Here is a 16,301-nt window from a genome sequence, read left to right as displayed (position 1 = left end):
GACCCCATAGCACATTGAGTGAGTTTAAAGAAGATATTAATTGGTAATGTTAACTAGATAGCTAATCCAGCCACCATGCTTTTGATATCTAGCTAGCAAGCTAGGTTGCTAACACACTCACCAGGTTGAGAGATGCCAGTGTAGGTTCTGCAGGGGTTGGGACACGGGCATCTTTCAGAAGCAGTAGCGCTTTTTGCACAAATCCCATTTCCACTTCCCTCCAATTGGCAAAGCATTCCGGCGCAGAGTGGGAGTTGCCTACAAACTTGCGGTCTGTCTTGATGGCCAGATCACAACCGATCTGGTGTAGCCATTGGCGAGCCATGGCGGGATCTGTGGGGAAAGCATGCAGTCCACGGGTGCTTTTGCAACCTGGAAACGCGTATTTGCCATTCACCATTCCTCTGCTAAACTATAGCCTAGCCAGGCTGTTCAATTTGAAAAACTAAATTGGGACAAAAAGAGCTAGATTGGAATGCAGTGGCTGTACAGTAAAATGCTATACATGACACCGTTCTGAATTTGAGCACCGCACGCAACAAGAACGTTGTCCCCATCCCTCAAGCTAATTGGGAAACTTTTGCTATTGTTTCAAGGTTTTACTGCTAACATACAAAGCATTACATGGGCTTGCTCCTACCTATCTTTCCGATTTGGTCCTGCCATACATACCTACACGTACGCTACGGTCACAAAACGCAAGCCTCCTAATTGTCCCTAGAATTTCTAAGCAAACAGCTGGAGGCAGGGCTTTCCCCTATAGAGCTCAATTTTTATGGAATGGTCTGCCTATCTATGTGAAAGACGCAGACTCAGTCTCAACCTTTAAGTCTTTATTGAACACTCATCTCTTCAGTAGGTCCAATGATTGAATGAAGTCAGGCCCAGGAGTGTGACGGTGAACGGAAAGGCACTGGAGCAACAAACCACCCTTACTGTCTCTGCCTAGCCGGTTTCCCTCTCTCTGGGATTCTCTGCCTCTAACCCTATTACAGGGGCCGAGTCACTGGTTTACTGGTGCTCTTTCATGCCGTCCCTAGGAGGGGTGCATCACTTGAGTGGGTTGAGTCACTGACGTGGTCTTCCTGTCTGGGTTGGCGCCCCCCCTTGGGTTGTGCCGTGGCGGAGATCTTTGTGGGCTATACTCGGCCTTGTCTCAGGATGGTAAGTTGGTGGTTAAACACATATCCCTCTAGTGGTGTGGGGGCTGTACTTTGGCAAAGTGGGTGGGGTTATATCCTGCCTGTTTGGCCCTGTCCGGGGGTATCATCGGATGGGGCCACAGTGTCTCCTGACCCCTCTTGTCTCAACCTCCAGTATTTATGCTGCAGTGGTTTATGTGTCGGGGGGCTAGGGTCAGTCTGTTATATCTGGAGTATCTCTCCAGTGTCCAGTGTGAATGTAAGTATGCTTTCTCTAATTCTCTCTTTCTATCTTTCTCTCTCTCGGGGGACCTGAGCCCTAGGACCATGCCTCAGGACTACCTGGCATGATGACTCCTTGCTGTCCCCAGTCCACCTGGCCATGCTGCCGGTCCATTTTCAACTGTTCTGCCTGCGGCTATGGAACCCTGACCTGTTCACCGGGCGTGCTTCCTGTCCCAGATACTCTCAATGATCGGCTATGAAAAGCCAACTGACATTTACTCCTGAGGTGCTGACCTGTTGCACCCTCGACAACCACTGTGATTACTATTATTTGATCATGCTGATCATTTATGAACATTTGAACATCTTGGCCATGTTCTATTTTAATCTCCACCCGGCACAGCCAGAACAGGACTGACCACCCCTCATAGCCTGGTTCCTCTCTAGGTTTCTTCCTAGGTTTTGGCCTTTCTAGGGAGTTTTTCCTAGCCACCGTGCTTCTACAGCTGCATTGCTTGTTGTTTGGGGTTTTAGGCTGGGTTTCTGTACAGCACTTTGAGATATCAGCTGATGTAAGAAGGGCTATATAAATACATTTGATTTGATTTTGTCTGAGTGAGGGAAATGTTTTAATTACTGATGTATTTTGAAAGATGAGACGTTGAGGATTATAATAAATGCCGCTTTGATGTCATACAAGCAAGACAAACACCCGTGAGACCAAATGTGCAATTTACATTTCCATAACATAAAACTCATTTCATATACAGTGTCAACGTTTATGATCACTATGTTTGATGTACAGTTACAAGATGACATGGCGTCATACCCTGGATTGTTCTGAACAGAATGAGCCTATGTATGTCTATTGTTAAGAACACTTTCCAGTGTTGTGCCGAAAAGCTTCCCCCTGCCAGAATCCACCCTCCATTCAAGTGAACGCGCACGCACTCAATTCTGCATTTCAGCTATTTTCTTGCCTAAATACTTTCTATAGAACAAACTTCACATCAGGATAGGCAACCGAAATGAATAATGAATGTATGTGTGTTATATTAAACATAGAGGAGGGAGTAAAATGTAGGCAAGCAATAAGCATTTCAGAACAACTACTAGTCAAAAAGACATGGGAGAGATGACGGATGAAATAGTGCGAATACATGAATAAAAATTACGTTTTTAATGAAAATATGTAAAGCATCATTTGAATATGTTGGTAACCTGTTGTATAAAAGTGATAATGCCCTTGAAGCCAGTGTTTGTTGGATTTTTTCCAACAAACACTGGCTTTTCTGGCATTATCACTTAATTTGAGAAACTAGTTAGTCCTCTCACTCAAACCCTTGTAATTTTTTTGTCTTATGTTGCACCACATTTTCCAGGAATATTATTTTCACGTTACTTAATGTATCCAGACCATTTTCAGACTTTGCTATCAACAAATGTGTCAAAGAGTACAGTAAATCTAGAATGCACATAAAATCAACAGTGTAATGGTTGGATTCAGTCTTGTGTCAGGTGAACTGTTCTGTCCTCACCTTTGGTCTAATAATTTTTCTCATAATCTCCAAATTGTTCCCTATCAATTATGCATTAGCTTGTCTTTTTTTTCTTTCTGTAAGAAACATTTCAATTGAGCCCTCTCCATATAGGCCTATTCCCACGAGTGTAAAGAGTTAAACAAACCATACAACTCTATGCATTGGTACCAATTTTAACAATTTGCACAGAAAACATTTTTTACTCGAAGACCAGTGCAGATGTAAAGTTTAGTAACAGAATGACAGTAAAATCTCCCTCAGTTTTTTATGTGACCACGTTTTCTCAGAAAGAATGGGATGACACCTTGAGTTTGAAAACATCTCTTTTGGTTATTGAACTACATACAGTAAGTTAAGTGGATTAACACCCAGTAACAGAATGATGGTAACAGAATGACATCATGGGTCTCTGATCTGTAATATACCATTTTCTTTATGGTGATGTATCCTGAATAGGTAAACAAAAGGTAGAAAAATGTAATATCATCTTTTGCATGTTTAGGTATTATTCTACGCACATTATTCCAGTGAGCACCGGCACCAAAACAAGACCAGATTTGGTTGGTCCGGACCGAACCAAATCTGTACCAATCATAGACGTCTATGTTTCAAAAGTGGACAGCACAGTAGAGTTCAGTACAGCACAGTAGAGTATAGTTCAGTAGAGTTCAGTACAGCAGATCTCAGTACAGTAATATACAGAATAGTACAATACAGTAAATTATACTGTACTCTACTGTAGAGTGATTTACTGTACTAAACTTTACTATGCTCTACTGTACTGTAGATGCGTGGGTAAAATCAATGGGGAAGCCAAGCCAGTAAAAAAGCCATATTGCAATCTGTTGTGATATTATTGTTGTTTGCTCTATAACCCATACGTCACTGTTAAATGCAATAAGGTCTTGACAACAAAAAGACAACAATCACACAGTGGCGGAATAAATTAAACTACACATATGTTTGTTTCATCACAAAACCGGAGAGCAACATCTGTCCGGTGAAGTCCACAAAGCAAATATTGCATGGAACAAACAGTTATGTGACCTGCAGGATGTTCAAGCAAGTTAATGTTTTCAACAGTTCACTAAACAACTACTGATGACAAGGTAAAAATCTGTCGTTCTGCCCCTGAGCAAGGCAGTTAACCCACTGTTCCCCGAAGACGTGGATGTCGATTATGGCACCCAGCATCCCCCTGATTCAGAGGGGTTGGGTTAAATGCGGAAGACACATTTCAGTTGAATGCATTCAGTTGTACAACTGACTAGGCATCCACCTTTCCATTTTTAGAGCCAGAGTTACCGCAAGTCAGCAGAAAGACAACAGGAGCACTGCCTCTGCTATTCCAGCACCGTTTCAAAAATGTTAACATCATCAAATCAACAAGGCTATATATGCTTAGTTTAATACACTGAAAACAAACTTCAAGACGCCAAAAACAATTTAGTCCAATCAGTGTTCAATAAGTGTAAATATCATGTGCCTGTCCATGGTACTGATTTCTGTCTGTGTAGGTGTGTGTGTACGTGCGTGTTGACTCACCCTACTTGTAGATTAGTTGAATGCCAATGCCATCCTCCTCTCTTCCATGTTGGCCAAACGATCTATGGCTATGTCATACATTGTCATTTAGTTTTTGTTTTCATAGGCTACCTAGCTAAAAATACTTGCTAGCCTAACTTCCTTGCATGGGCAGCAATGAAACAGCTAAGTTAGCTAGCTAGTTAACGTGAGCTTACTAGGCTATATCTAGGCTACATATTGAACTTCAGTGGCATATTCATTTATGATTAGATCAGAATTGCTGACATAATCATCGGCCAGTACAGAGAATGAAGTCAAAACCACACATCCAAATATCCATCCATGGCTTGGGAAAGGGCCAATTTAGCAAGCTAGCTACTGCAGAACATGAACACAAGTAAACCAGAAACAGACACGTTTTTCTGACAATGATGATGTTTTGCTTAGGATGTGATGTGATTGGTGTGAATCCAAATCCAAATAAAGACAAAAATAATTTGGTTATAATTCTAATGTTTCAGGGTTGCCAACCACTCTGCATAGAGTCCTAGAAAGCTACTGGTTGTGCAAGCTGTTGCTCCAGCCCTGCTCTAACACAAAAATCAGCTGCTCAACAGTCTTTTGATAAACTGACTTAGGTGTGTTTGAGCAGGGTTGAATGAAAAGCCTGCAAACCCAGTAGCGCTCTAGATGGAGGGTTGACCACATATGTTTTATACACTGACTATACCAAACATTAGGAACACCTTCACAATATTGAGTTGCACCCTCGCCCATTCACCCTCTGAATGTCACACATACACAATCCATGTCTCAATTGTCTCAAGGCTTAAAAATCCTTCTTTAACCTGTCTCCTCCTCTTCATCTAGATAAGTGGATGTAACAAGTGACATCAATGGATCAAGGGATCATAGCTTTCACCTGGATTCACCTAGTCCGTCTCCGTCTATGTCATGGGAAGAGCAGGTGTCCTTAATGTTTTGTATACTCGGGTACAGTAGCCAATCGGTGCAATATTTTACTTTGTGGGGTGTTCAGTGCCTTGCTCAAGGCCACAACGGCAGGAAATATAATACTTGGGATCAGAGATCAGCAGCCTTCCATTGAAAATACCAGTAATAATAATGAATTAGATTTTGTGAAGTGGTTCCTTGCATGATACAACACAACTTTCATTCACCGTTTTGGCCCGTGGTGTTAGAAATATAATACTTTTATTATTTAAAAAAAATCTAGCTACTTGTCTGATGGGCAAGTGGCTAAAAAAGTTAATGTCAAGTCCTGCTATAACTAATTGGTAGATCTACCTTTACTTGTTACTTCTGTGAACTTTCATTATCCTCCCTCATGAGGGAGAGAAATTATAAAATATCTTAAAGATATGTGGGGGTTTTTAACAGAATGACAAGACACTAGGAACCTCTTAAGCTTGGTTCACATTGCAGTTTGAAGTGACTCAAATCATATTTATTTGCATATCGGATACTAATCTGTTCTTTTTCCTGCAGTCTGACCTGTCAAAAAGCTCTGTAGGTGGTTTGTATTCTGATACAAATCTGATTCCTGGCCATGTGACTTGTGTCTGAACAGTCAAATCTGATTTATTTGCAGCTACCTAGTTAGCTAGTTGACTGCTCTGGCTAGCCAAAAAGGACTCGTTTTTAAAGTTAGATCATGTTATCCTTTGAGGCTTTAAAAGTGTTCATACTCTATGATTTTGAACATTCAAAGAAACTGGGAAACGTCCATGGCAGGCATTTTTGTCAAATTAGCACCACCACCAATAACAAGCACCACCACCAATAACAAGCACCACCACCAATTAGGCTACACCACTGCAGACACACACGTCAGTACTATGACAACTAGTGTAGCCATGTCAGCAAATTACTGCTGTGAACACACACAAATCCGATTTGGTCACTTGTAACTTGCTGTTTGGACAGTCTATAGTCCAAAACGAATTTGAAAAACTAAAATGATTTGAGCATTAAGGCCTGCAGTGCACTGCCCTACCCTGTGCTTTGACCTCTTTCTCCCCTCTCTCTCCAGATGAAATCTCGCGTCTTGTGACGGCCGGCCGCCCAACAACCTGCCCGCTTGACCCTATCCCCTCCTCTCTTCTCCAGACCATTTCCGGAGACCTTCTCCCTTACCTCACCTCGCTCATCAACTCATCCTTGACCGCTGGCTACGTCCCTTCCGTCTTCAAGAGAGCGAGAGTTGCACCCCTTCTGAAAAAACCTACACTCGATCCCTCCGATGTCAACAACTACAGACCAGTATCCCTTCTTTCTTTTCTCTCCAAAACTCTTGAACGTGCCGTCCTTGGCCAGCTCTCCTGCTATCTCTCTCAGAATGACCTTCTTGATCCAAATCAGTCAGGTTTCAAGACTAGTCATTCAACTGAGACTGCTCTTCTCTGTGTCACGGAGGCGCTCCGCACTGCTAAAGCTAACTCTCTCTCCTCTGCTCTCATCCTTCTAGACCTATCGGCTGCATTTGATACTGTGAACCATCAGATCCTCCTCTCCACCCTCTCCGAGCTGGGCATCTCCGGCGCGGCCCACGCTTGGATTGTGTCCTACCTGACAGGTCGCTCCTACCAGGTGGCGTGGCGAGAATCTGTCTCCGCACCACGTGCTCTCACCACTGGTGTCCCCCAGGGCTCTGTTCTAGGCCCTCTCCTATTCTCGCTATACACCAAGTCACTTGGCTCTGTCATATCCTCACATGGTCTCTCCTATCATTGCTATGCAGACGACACACAATTAATCTTCTCCTTTCCCCCCTCTGATAACCAGGTGGTGAATCGCATCTCTGCATGTCTGGCAGACATATCAGTGTGGATGACGGATCACCACCTCAAGCTGAACCTCGGCAAGACGGAGCTGCTCTTCCTCCCGGGGAAGGACTGCCCGTTCCATGATCTCGCCATCACGGTTGACAACTCCATTGTGTCCTCCTCCCAGAGTGCTAAGAACCTTGGCGTGATCCTGGACAACACCCTGTCGTTCTCAACTAACATCAAGGCGGTGACCCGTTCCTGTAGGTTCATGCTCTACAACATTCGCAGAGTACGACCCTGCCTCACGCAGGAAGCGGCGCAGGTCCTAATCCAGGCACTTGTCATCTCCCGTCTGGATTACTGCAACTCGCTGTTGGCTGGGCTCCCTGCCTGTGCCATTAAACCCCTACAACTCATCCAGAACGCCGCAGCCCGTCTGGTGTTCAACTTTCCCAAGTTCTCTCACGTCACCCCGCTCCTCCGCTCTCTCCACTGGCTTCCAGTTGAAGCTCGCATCCGCTACAAGACCATGGTGCTTGCCTACGGAGCTGTGAGGGGAACGGCACCTCCGTACCTTCAGGCTCTGATCAGGCCCTACACCCAAACAAGGGCACTGCGTTCATCCACCTCTGGCCTGCTCGCCTCCCTACCTCTGAGGAAGTACAGTTCCCGCTCAGCCCAGTCAAAACTGTTCGCTGCTCTGGCACCCCAATGGTGGAACAAACTCCCTCACGACGCCAGGTCAGCGGAGTCAATCACCACCTTCCGGAGACACCTGAAACCCCACCTCTTTAAGGAATACCTAGGATAGGATAAAGTAATCCTTCTAACCCCCCCCCCCCCCTTAAAAGAGTTAGATGCACTATTGTAAAGTGGTTGTTCCACTAGATATCATAAGGTGAATGCACCAATTTGTAAGTCGCTCTGGATAAGAGCGTCTGCTAAATGACTTAAATGTAATGTAAATGTGTGCACACACACACACACACACACACACACACACACACACACACACACACACACACACACACACACACACACACACACACACACACACACACACACACACGTCACGCCTATGCTCTGATTGACAACCGCTAATCTTATGGTGTATCTCTCATCTAGGCCCAGCTGGTGGAAAACGACCTGTCAATCATTACTGCTTTGGCCACAGGGGAAACATCACCGCCTGTCACGGCTCTCCTCGTGAAGGAGTGCATGATGGGACTTCGTCTCCTTGTCATCATTAACATAACAAGTGATGGGAGTCATGTGTATCTGGTTCTCCGTGAACAGAATAGTTCTGTCTGGGTATCTACAGGGCAGTCTATTCATTAGAAACCAAATGGAAGGAAACGGGCCAAAATGGGGAGACACTAACCTGAATTTGTCCATTAAGAAGCACTAGTTTTCATTGCAAAACTTTTTTCATTACAACATGTTTTACTACGGTGTGCACTAATGAATACACCCCAGAGCAGTGTGTTTCACATGGGAATACCATAGCATAGCCAGCTTCTATGTACTACTCAAGTCTGCCATCTAGTGGTCTTGCGCGAGAATCAGAGGTTAAAGGAAAACTCCACCCCAAAAATATATTTTAGTATTTGTTTCATTAGTCCATTGTTGACATAGTCCCAAAAATGTTTTGCTTGTCAGCAATCAAGTTTTCAAGATATGTAACTTGAAAATAAATAAATAATTCCCGTATGATGCATTTTACATGTCTTGAAAACTTGATTGCTGACAACAAAACATTTTGGGACTGTCAACAATGGACTAATGAAACAAATACCATCCCAACAGGTTAACTAAAAAAGACTACCTATTAAGTGCCAAACAAAGTAACAGTGTTGACTGTAACTGGGTTAAATCAGCCATAAATTCCCTTGAGGATTAATGTGTGCAACACGGAATGGCAATTTAATGCAAGCTACACAAACATTTTTAATTGTCTATTGATGGGTAACAAGGTTAACGTGTTATGCTCAACACGCTCAGTTTTCCATCAAAAACCCCAGAACATTTCCAAAAAAGAGTAGAACCAGCTCACCTGCTTTTACACTGCTTTTACACTACATAGATCAAAACTCTCTTGGTAGATAGTGTGGTCTAGAGATTATCATGAGGTACTCTACCTCAGGCGAGCAATACCTTGAGACTACCTTAATATTAGACATCGCGCACCAGCTGTTATTGACAAATAGACACATATCCCCACCCGTCGTCTTACTGGACTTAGCTGTTCTGTCCCGCAAATGCACGGAAAACCCAGCCAACTGCATATTATCCGTGTCGTCGTTCAGCCACGACTCGGTGAAACATAAGATTTTACCGTTTTTAATGTCCTGTTGGTAGGATAGTCTCAAACGGAGCTCATCCAGTATATTCTCCAGTGATTGCACGTTGGCCAATAGAACGGATGGTAGAGGCGGGTTACCAACTTGCCGAACGAATTCTCACAAGGCACCCTGATCTCCGCCCCCTGTATTTCCTTATTTTCTTCATGCGAATGACGGCGATTTGGGCTTTGTCTGGGAGCAGCATTATATCTTACGCATCAGGCTCATTACATAAAAAAATCTTTGTCCAGTTTGAGGTGAGTAATCGCTGTTCTAATATCCAGAAGCTGTTTTCGGTCATAAGAGACAGTAGCATCAACATTATTTACAAAATAAGTTACAAACAATGTGAAAAAACACAAAATAGCACAATTGGTTAGGAGCCAGTAAAACGGCAGCCATCCCATCTGGCGCCATTCTTTCTCATATAAAAAAAATCTGATTTATTTAATTATCCATGTGGTATATATTAAATGGCACTTCATTTAATATAACAGGCTTTTAAAATGCATTATTGGTGCACAATTTCCACTTAAAATATCAAAGGGACGCAAAAAACACTCTTTCATGGAACAATGATTATTTGGGGTGAACAAATATCCACCGGGAAAAGATAGTGTAGGCTACTTTGTCAAATTTTTGCCTTAAACTTTTTTTTTTACAGATTGTATTCATTCATCATGTGTTTTCTTCTTCTAAGTCAGCATGGCTACGGATACAGTACGGACAAGGAAAGAGATATATTACATAATGCATGTCCTGTTTGTGCAGATGGAGTGAAACAGGATACTGAATGTTGCATTAGGGATTTCATGTCCTAATGTTACATAATATCGACATTATATTCCAATAAGAGGCCTGGGCTGGATACAACAACCTGAGCCCTCATTTATCCATTGGCTCCTACACTGCTGCTTTTCCCAAGGATACTAGATCCTCATCTAATTTTGGCAGCTAGCTAGGCTACTGCACTATCTGTCTTTTCCTAGAGGTCACAGATAATGGCTAAGGAGTCGATGATGTAACTGAGATGCAGACAGCCTGCAGTGTCTCCGGCATTTCGAACACAACCAGTGTGTAGGCTACGGGGTTTGGGATCTACCAAATGGAAATAGTGATCTGCGATTCATTTCAGCTCAGCTTAGATATCCTACCGAACTAGACCTACACCGCTGTATTTTACAAAATGCTTTTTATTATTACTTTTTTTTTTTAAATCCAAACAAATCACCACAATGTCCGCCTAGAACAATTGGAGAGGTATGAATCACTATTGTGTATCGAGCATTTGTTATGCTAGGCATTTCATAAGCGCAACAAAATAGTGCAATTTATGCACATCTTGTAAGACTTGCATTCATATGAGGTTTATGGTCATGAAGGTGATTGTCTGCAGGCTTTCCTTCAAGCCAAGTCCAAACAATCAGAGTTTAATAAAAAAAAAGGGGTCTGCCACAGAAATTGGTCTGATCAAGATTGTGCTGAAGTGTCCGTTTTGAATTGTAGCCTGGCGGAAAAAGAATCCTGCAGTCCTTTTGTTGTACAACCAAATATTGAGCATCTGTGAAGAAAATTGCAATAAGAAAGACTTCATGAGTTATTGAAACAGTCCAATGAAGATTGCGATGACATCAGTCCACTGGTGCTTTAGAGCACGGTTCCCAAACTGAGTCCTGGGGCCCCCCATGGGTGCATGTTTTGTTTTTTGCCCTAGAACTACACAGCTGATTCAAATAACCAACTCATCATCAAGCTTTTATTATTTGAATCAGCTGTGTAGTGCTAGGGCAAAAACCAAAACGTGCACCCAGGTGGGCCCCAGGACTGAGTTTGGGAAACCCTGCTTTGAGCCTGGCTGTCTTTAAGATGCAAGACTGGCCCGTGCTCCATTTAAAAGTCACAGATCTAGGATCAGCTTACTCTCCCCAAACCACAACCTTAACCATTTGGTGGGTAAACACACAACTTGCCTCAGATCAGTGTCTAGGGGCAACTTTATCCTACTCCCTCCCTGGTTGGCCCACCAATGCTGCACTATGAGCCAGACAAACCTCTGAGGCAGAATCCCAAGTGGGTTGAGAAAGAGCCTAGCTGGGCTTGGATTTAGCCTGTCACCATGTCTGAGGGGGATCAGTTGGAGCAAGGTGAGGTGCAGAATTGCTAATCTTGAACGCATAATGAGTTGTTATTTGGGATGCAAGGTGATTCGTAGATCAGTGATTCTGCGCAGTCCAACAGCAGTGTATTCACTCTCAAACACAAACACACACACACAGTGGCTGAGCTTCCCAGTAGTGTCAGGAGTGTGGTCGTGTGTCAGCAGCACACAAATCAGAGCGCAGCAGTACTCTCTCAATCTCATGCATGGCCTCCAGCCAAGGTTCACTTGACAAAGTGCCAAGAGACAGAAGAACCTCACCACCACCACCCCCAGCCACTATGAGAAGTATAAAGTATATAGATAATATTAGACCATTCAAATGTAGAGCAGGAAAGGTATGCTATCTGAATGTTGATGTAGAGTTTATGGAGGTGCCCTGTATGGCTTATGCGTGGGATATGTACTTGTGTATTATTAGCCTATGGTGAAAGAGCTATCCTCCGCTTTAAATGAGATGTCCCATCAGACACATGCAACTCAATACCTACATTTGACACTGTTCTGGGCATTAAAATTATATTTGAAAAATCATTTCCCCCACAGTGGAAGTACAATCATCAGAATCCCATTGAAAAAAGCCTTCGCTTAAAAGTGAAGAGCCTTTTGCCTAAACATAATATTTATTAAATCCATCACAACAAAAAACTTCATACCAGTGTATTGTTAATAATGCATGCTGCGATGCATCTCAATATCAGCTAGAATTCGGAATAATAAAAAATTGTCCGATCTCATCATATTTAATGTAGGCTTTGTAGGAGCAGGGCGGGGCAGCAAGCTTTATTCCACCTGAAAGCATTTAATCATCCCTCTTTTCATTTAATTAAACCTTTCCAACCCAAAGAGGGGATCTGACACTATCTCGCTTTGCCACTCGGGAACAGTTACAATCATTCATTTCCTGCATTTCCCATCCAGGACCCATTGACTTCCCATGACATGCTGGTGGATCTGAAATGTGTAGATTGCTTTGATCTGCACAGGACTCAAATGACATGGCAGGGGGTCTTCAATTAATATGAGGGCATATTGACAGTGATTTGACTTTGATAGGGATCTGGCAGCTGCACTACAGTGTTTTAATGGCTTGATTAACAGTGATAGCTGTTAAAAACAGACTGTACCCTGATCAGCTTTGATTGGTCCTATACCTAGTAGATCAATGCCTGATTGATCCATCATCCGTCACTTCAGATCAACAGCATCAACTTTCGCTCTTGCTTTAGCTCAATAAAAAGGTAGATACAGTACCTTAAAGGTCTAGTTCAGAGAATTTACATATTTACATATGTGTCCTTTCAAGGTAAGGACATACTTTAAGGGAATAGCGTGGTTCATAAGGCTTACTGAAAGAAAAAAACACTGTGCTGCCTCCTCCCAGCACTTCACCTTGATGAGTATACAATCAATAGCACCAAAACATGACTAGCATTTTAGTTTGATGCTTTATAAAGAGGAAATTCAAAGGGCACTCAGCTGAGGAACATTAAATAACGGAGAGGATCAGACTAATAAAAACGACCTGCCCGTGAGACGAATTCATGCACAAGGCCTACTGCTGTCAGACCAAGGACAAACAGAGGATAGAGACATGGCATCAGTGCTGGGCTGAACAACGCACCTTACCCTTCATGCTCGTAACTCTCCCCATCTTAAATCCATGGTCAGGGGAATGAATGGAGGTGATAAGCTAAACAAACCTGGTGATCACTTTGTACATTTAGCACATATTTACTGGCCACTAAAATGTGTTGAATATGTGTATAATACTGATTGACCTGCTGCTTTGGTCTCATATTGCGTATGATTTTCAATGACGTTAAGTGCTTCTGTCTTGTGATTGGTTTGGTTCTTTTTACTGTATGTGACTGCAATGACAACACAACCAATTTTTCCGAATAAGAGAGAGGTGTACAGTTTACATGCAATTACTGTACTTAACGATGCACTATGCAGAAATCGCTCCGCCATTTCTTGGTTGCTAAAATTGTAATAGTTTGACTAATTTCAGTTTATGTGAGAAAACAAGCAGTCATTGTGTAGAGAATCATTGTACCATCTAAACCACTGTGAAATATATTTTCCATAAACAAAAATATTTCTTTTCAGCTGTTGATGCTGGTGTACAAAACCGAAAGTAAAAGATGCAAAAACTAAACTTAGGAACGGGAAGCATAGAAATAGCGCACATAGAACAGATATTTTGCACCTTAGACTTGCTTTCAATTTGAATGACAGATTTCTATATCCATTTGGTCAGGTTGCCCAAAAAGCTACATATTGTAGCTTTAATTACTGCATTATCTGGTTACCTTCCTACGTTCAATGGTGGGAAAAGTACTCAATTGTCATACTTGAGTAAAAGTAAAGATACCTTAAATAGAAAATCACTCAAGTAAAAGTGAAAGTCACCCAGTAAAATAATACTTGAGTAAAAGACTAAAAGTATTTGGTTTTAAATATACTTAAGTATCAAAAGTAAATGGAATTTCCAAAACGGAAATCCAGGGGAACACTCCAACAGTCTGCCAGATCAGAGATAGTAGGGATGACCATGGATGTTCTCTTGATAATTGTGTGAATTGGACAATTTTCCTGTTGAAATTTAGCGAGTACTTTTGGGTGTCAGGGAAAATGTATGGAGTCTTTACTCCAATTTCTTTTCATAATGTAGGGAAGTAATAGCAAAAGTTGGCAAAAATATACATTTTCAAGTAAAACACAGATACCAAAAAACTACTTAAGTACAGTACTACTTTCTAGTATTTTTACTACAGTACTTTACACAACTGCCTACGTTTAAGGTTTATTTACAGGCCAACGCTGAAATAGAGCTGTTTTAGAGAGGGGGACAGATCTATCTGCAACGTCACAGAGTTGGACTGACTAGATAGACTTGGTGAAGGCATCCTGGCTGAAGGCATGCTGTCTGTCTCTCCGACATTTGCATCAGGCCTAACAACACCCGTGCCAATATATCCTCCAAACACTAGCTTCTCGGGTATTACCACTTAAATAGCCAACATAGTAAAAAACTATTTATAAAAAGGTATTTGTTATCAGAAAGTATTACCCCTTTTTCACAGCAACTATTTCCCTTTTTCTTTGAATGTTACAGACAATCTAGGACCAACAACAGTAGCCTGCCTTTATCAGAAACTTGCCCATACTGGTATATAAATTAATCAATATACCATCATACTTCAAAGTACCATCATACTGCAAAGCTAAAACCATGGTACATTTCCATGATTCAGATGTACAGTATACCATAATATAAATTATGCAATACCACAGTAGTATTTAGGTACAATGGCAGTACCATGGTATTACCATCATACTTCAAAGCTAAAACCATGGTCTATTTCCATGATTCAGACTCTACCATGGTACAGTATTAGTGAAAGTACCATAGTAGTACCATGGTACATTTTTGTAAGGGGAACTTACTGTTTAAATGCAGTGTTGTGCACATTCAGTCTTCTGAATGCATGCTTCTTCTGTTTACAAAACTATATTTTACAGTAGGTCTCATCCATTGATGCCACTAGTTTTATACATATCAAAATATATATGAAGCATATTGTAACGACCCTGGGTTTATAAGCGCGGAAATCGACTTTGCCGCACGAGCATGCTTTTGCGGCACAGTCGATAGCGGCCGGACCTCGGGCTAGAAGGTCGAGGGTTCGAAACCTGCTCCCTGCCTGTTTCAATACAATATGTTTCACTCCAACCCAACAAACATCACGGATTTTTTTAGGCTATGAATGAGCACTTTTTTTTCCTGTACCACTATCTCGTTTAACGTTTGAGCGAAGTGAAGGAAGACAGTCTCTTCTGTGTCCTACCTGTGTCCTCTCGAATTCGACGGAGTCGGTGACGGGGGCTTGCTTCGTTGTTGTAGTTGCTGCAGGTGCCCCAGACTAATGCTCCTCTGGAAACATTCGTTCTCAGTCTCTTCCAGCTTTAGCTCGGGGATCAAATGACTGTGATTTGCAAAAGCCATTTGGTCAGTTTATTGCTACACAATAAATGCGATGCTGCACTTCGCAAGGTTGTTAAAAATGGAGGTCTACAAGCGTTGTTAGAGGTTGCACCGGGTGAAATGTTCTGTTTTTGCCCGCCCGCCTCCCTGTATCGATAGGTTGGCCTATTCTCCGACAGTGAGGGGCACGGGACAGAGTAGTGTGAGAGGAGAGGAGCTGCACTAGTGGGTTGACGTGACACGGATGGGGTTCTTCACAGGCACCTGCCCCAGCGCCACCAGAAGAGAAAGTTTGAGCCCTGAGTCTGGTTATAAAACATTAAAACGATAGGCCTACTACCCCTTATGATTTTCAACATAAATGTTTTTACACTCAAAATATTCAAAATGCAGGCTTTTAGAGTTTTTTGCCAGTAACCTGTTTTTCCCCAAAATAGAATGAAATGTGTTAATATGGGGGAAATTCCCCTAATTTCAGTGGCGTGTATTCATGGATGCCAAGGGATGCCAGGCTTCCCCGAAAAATGTAGGCCTACCAAGAAAAAAAAAATCAAATAATGTATCTTTCGTCTCTGTGTTTCATAAT

The 16,301-nt window shown here is 42.4% G+C and overlaps 1 protein-coding gene across 2 annotated transcripts in view; it reads right to left on the bottom strand.

Moving 5' to 3' along the window:
• Nucleotides 1-15,875, bottom strand: part of LOC129820278 (protein Aster-B-like) — a 180,456-nt gene extending 164,581 nt beyond the window's left edge. The window contains exon 1 of one of the 2 annotated variants that reach the window (XM_055877349.1): nt 15,579-15,875. In XM_055877349.1, the coding sequence (XP_055733324.1) occupies nt 15,579-15,736 (158 nt within the window). In that variant the 5' untranslated portion in view covers nt 15,737-15,875. The remainder of the gene's footprint in view (nt 1-15,578) is intronic. The other variant, XM_055877342.1, reaches the window with a different exon arrangement.
• Nucleotides 15,876-16,301: the final 426 nt, after the last annotated feature.

The sequence above is a fragment of the Salvelinus fontinalis genome, chromosome 2, assembly GCF_029448725.1.
Source record: "Salvelinus fontinalis isolate EN_2023a chromosome 2, ASM2944872v1, whole genome shotgun sequence".
NCBI classification, from domain to species: Eukaryota; Metazoa; Chordata; class Actinopteri; order Salmoniformes; family Salmonidae; genus Salvelinus; species Salvelinus fontinalis.
This window is presented reverse-complemented; position numbering and strand designations above follow the sequence as displayed.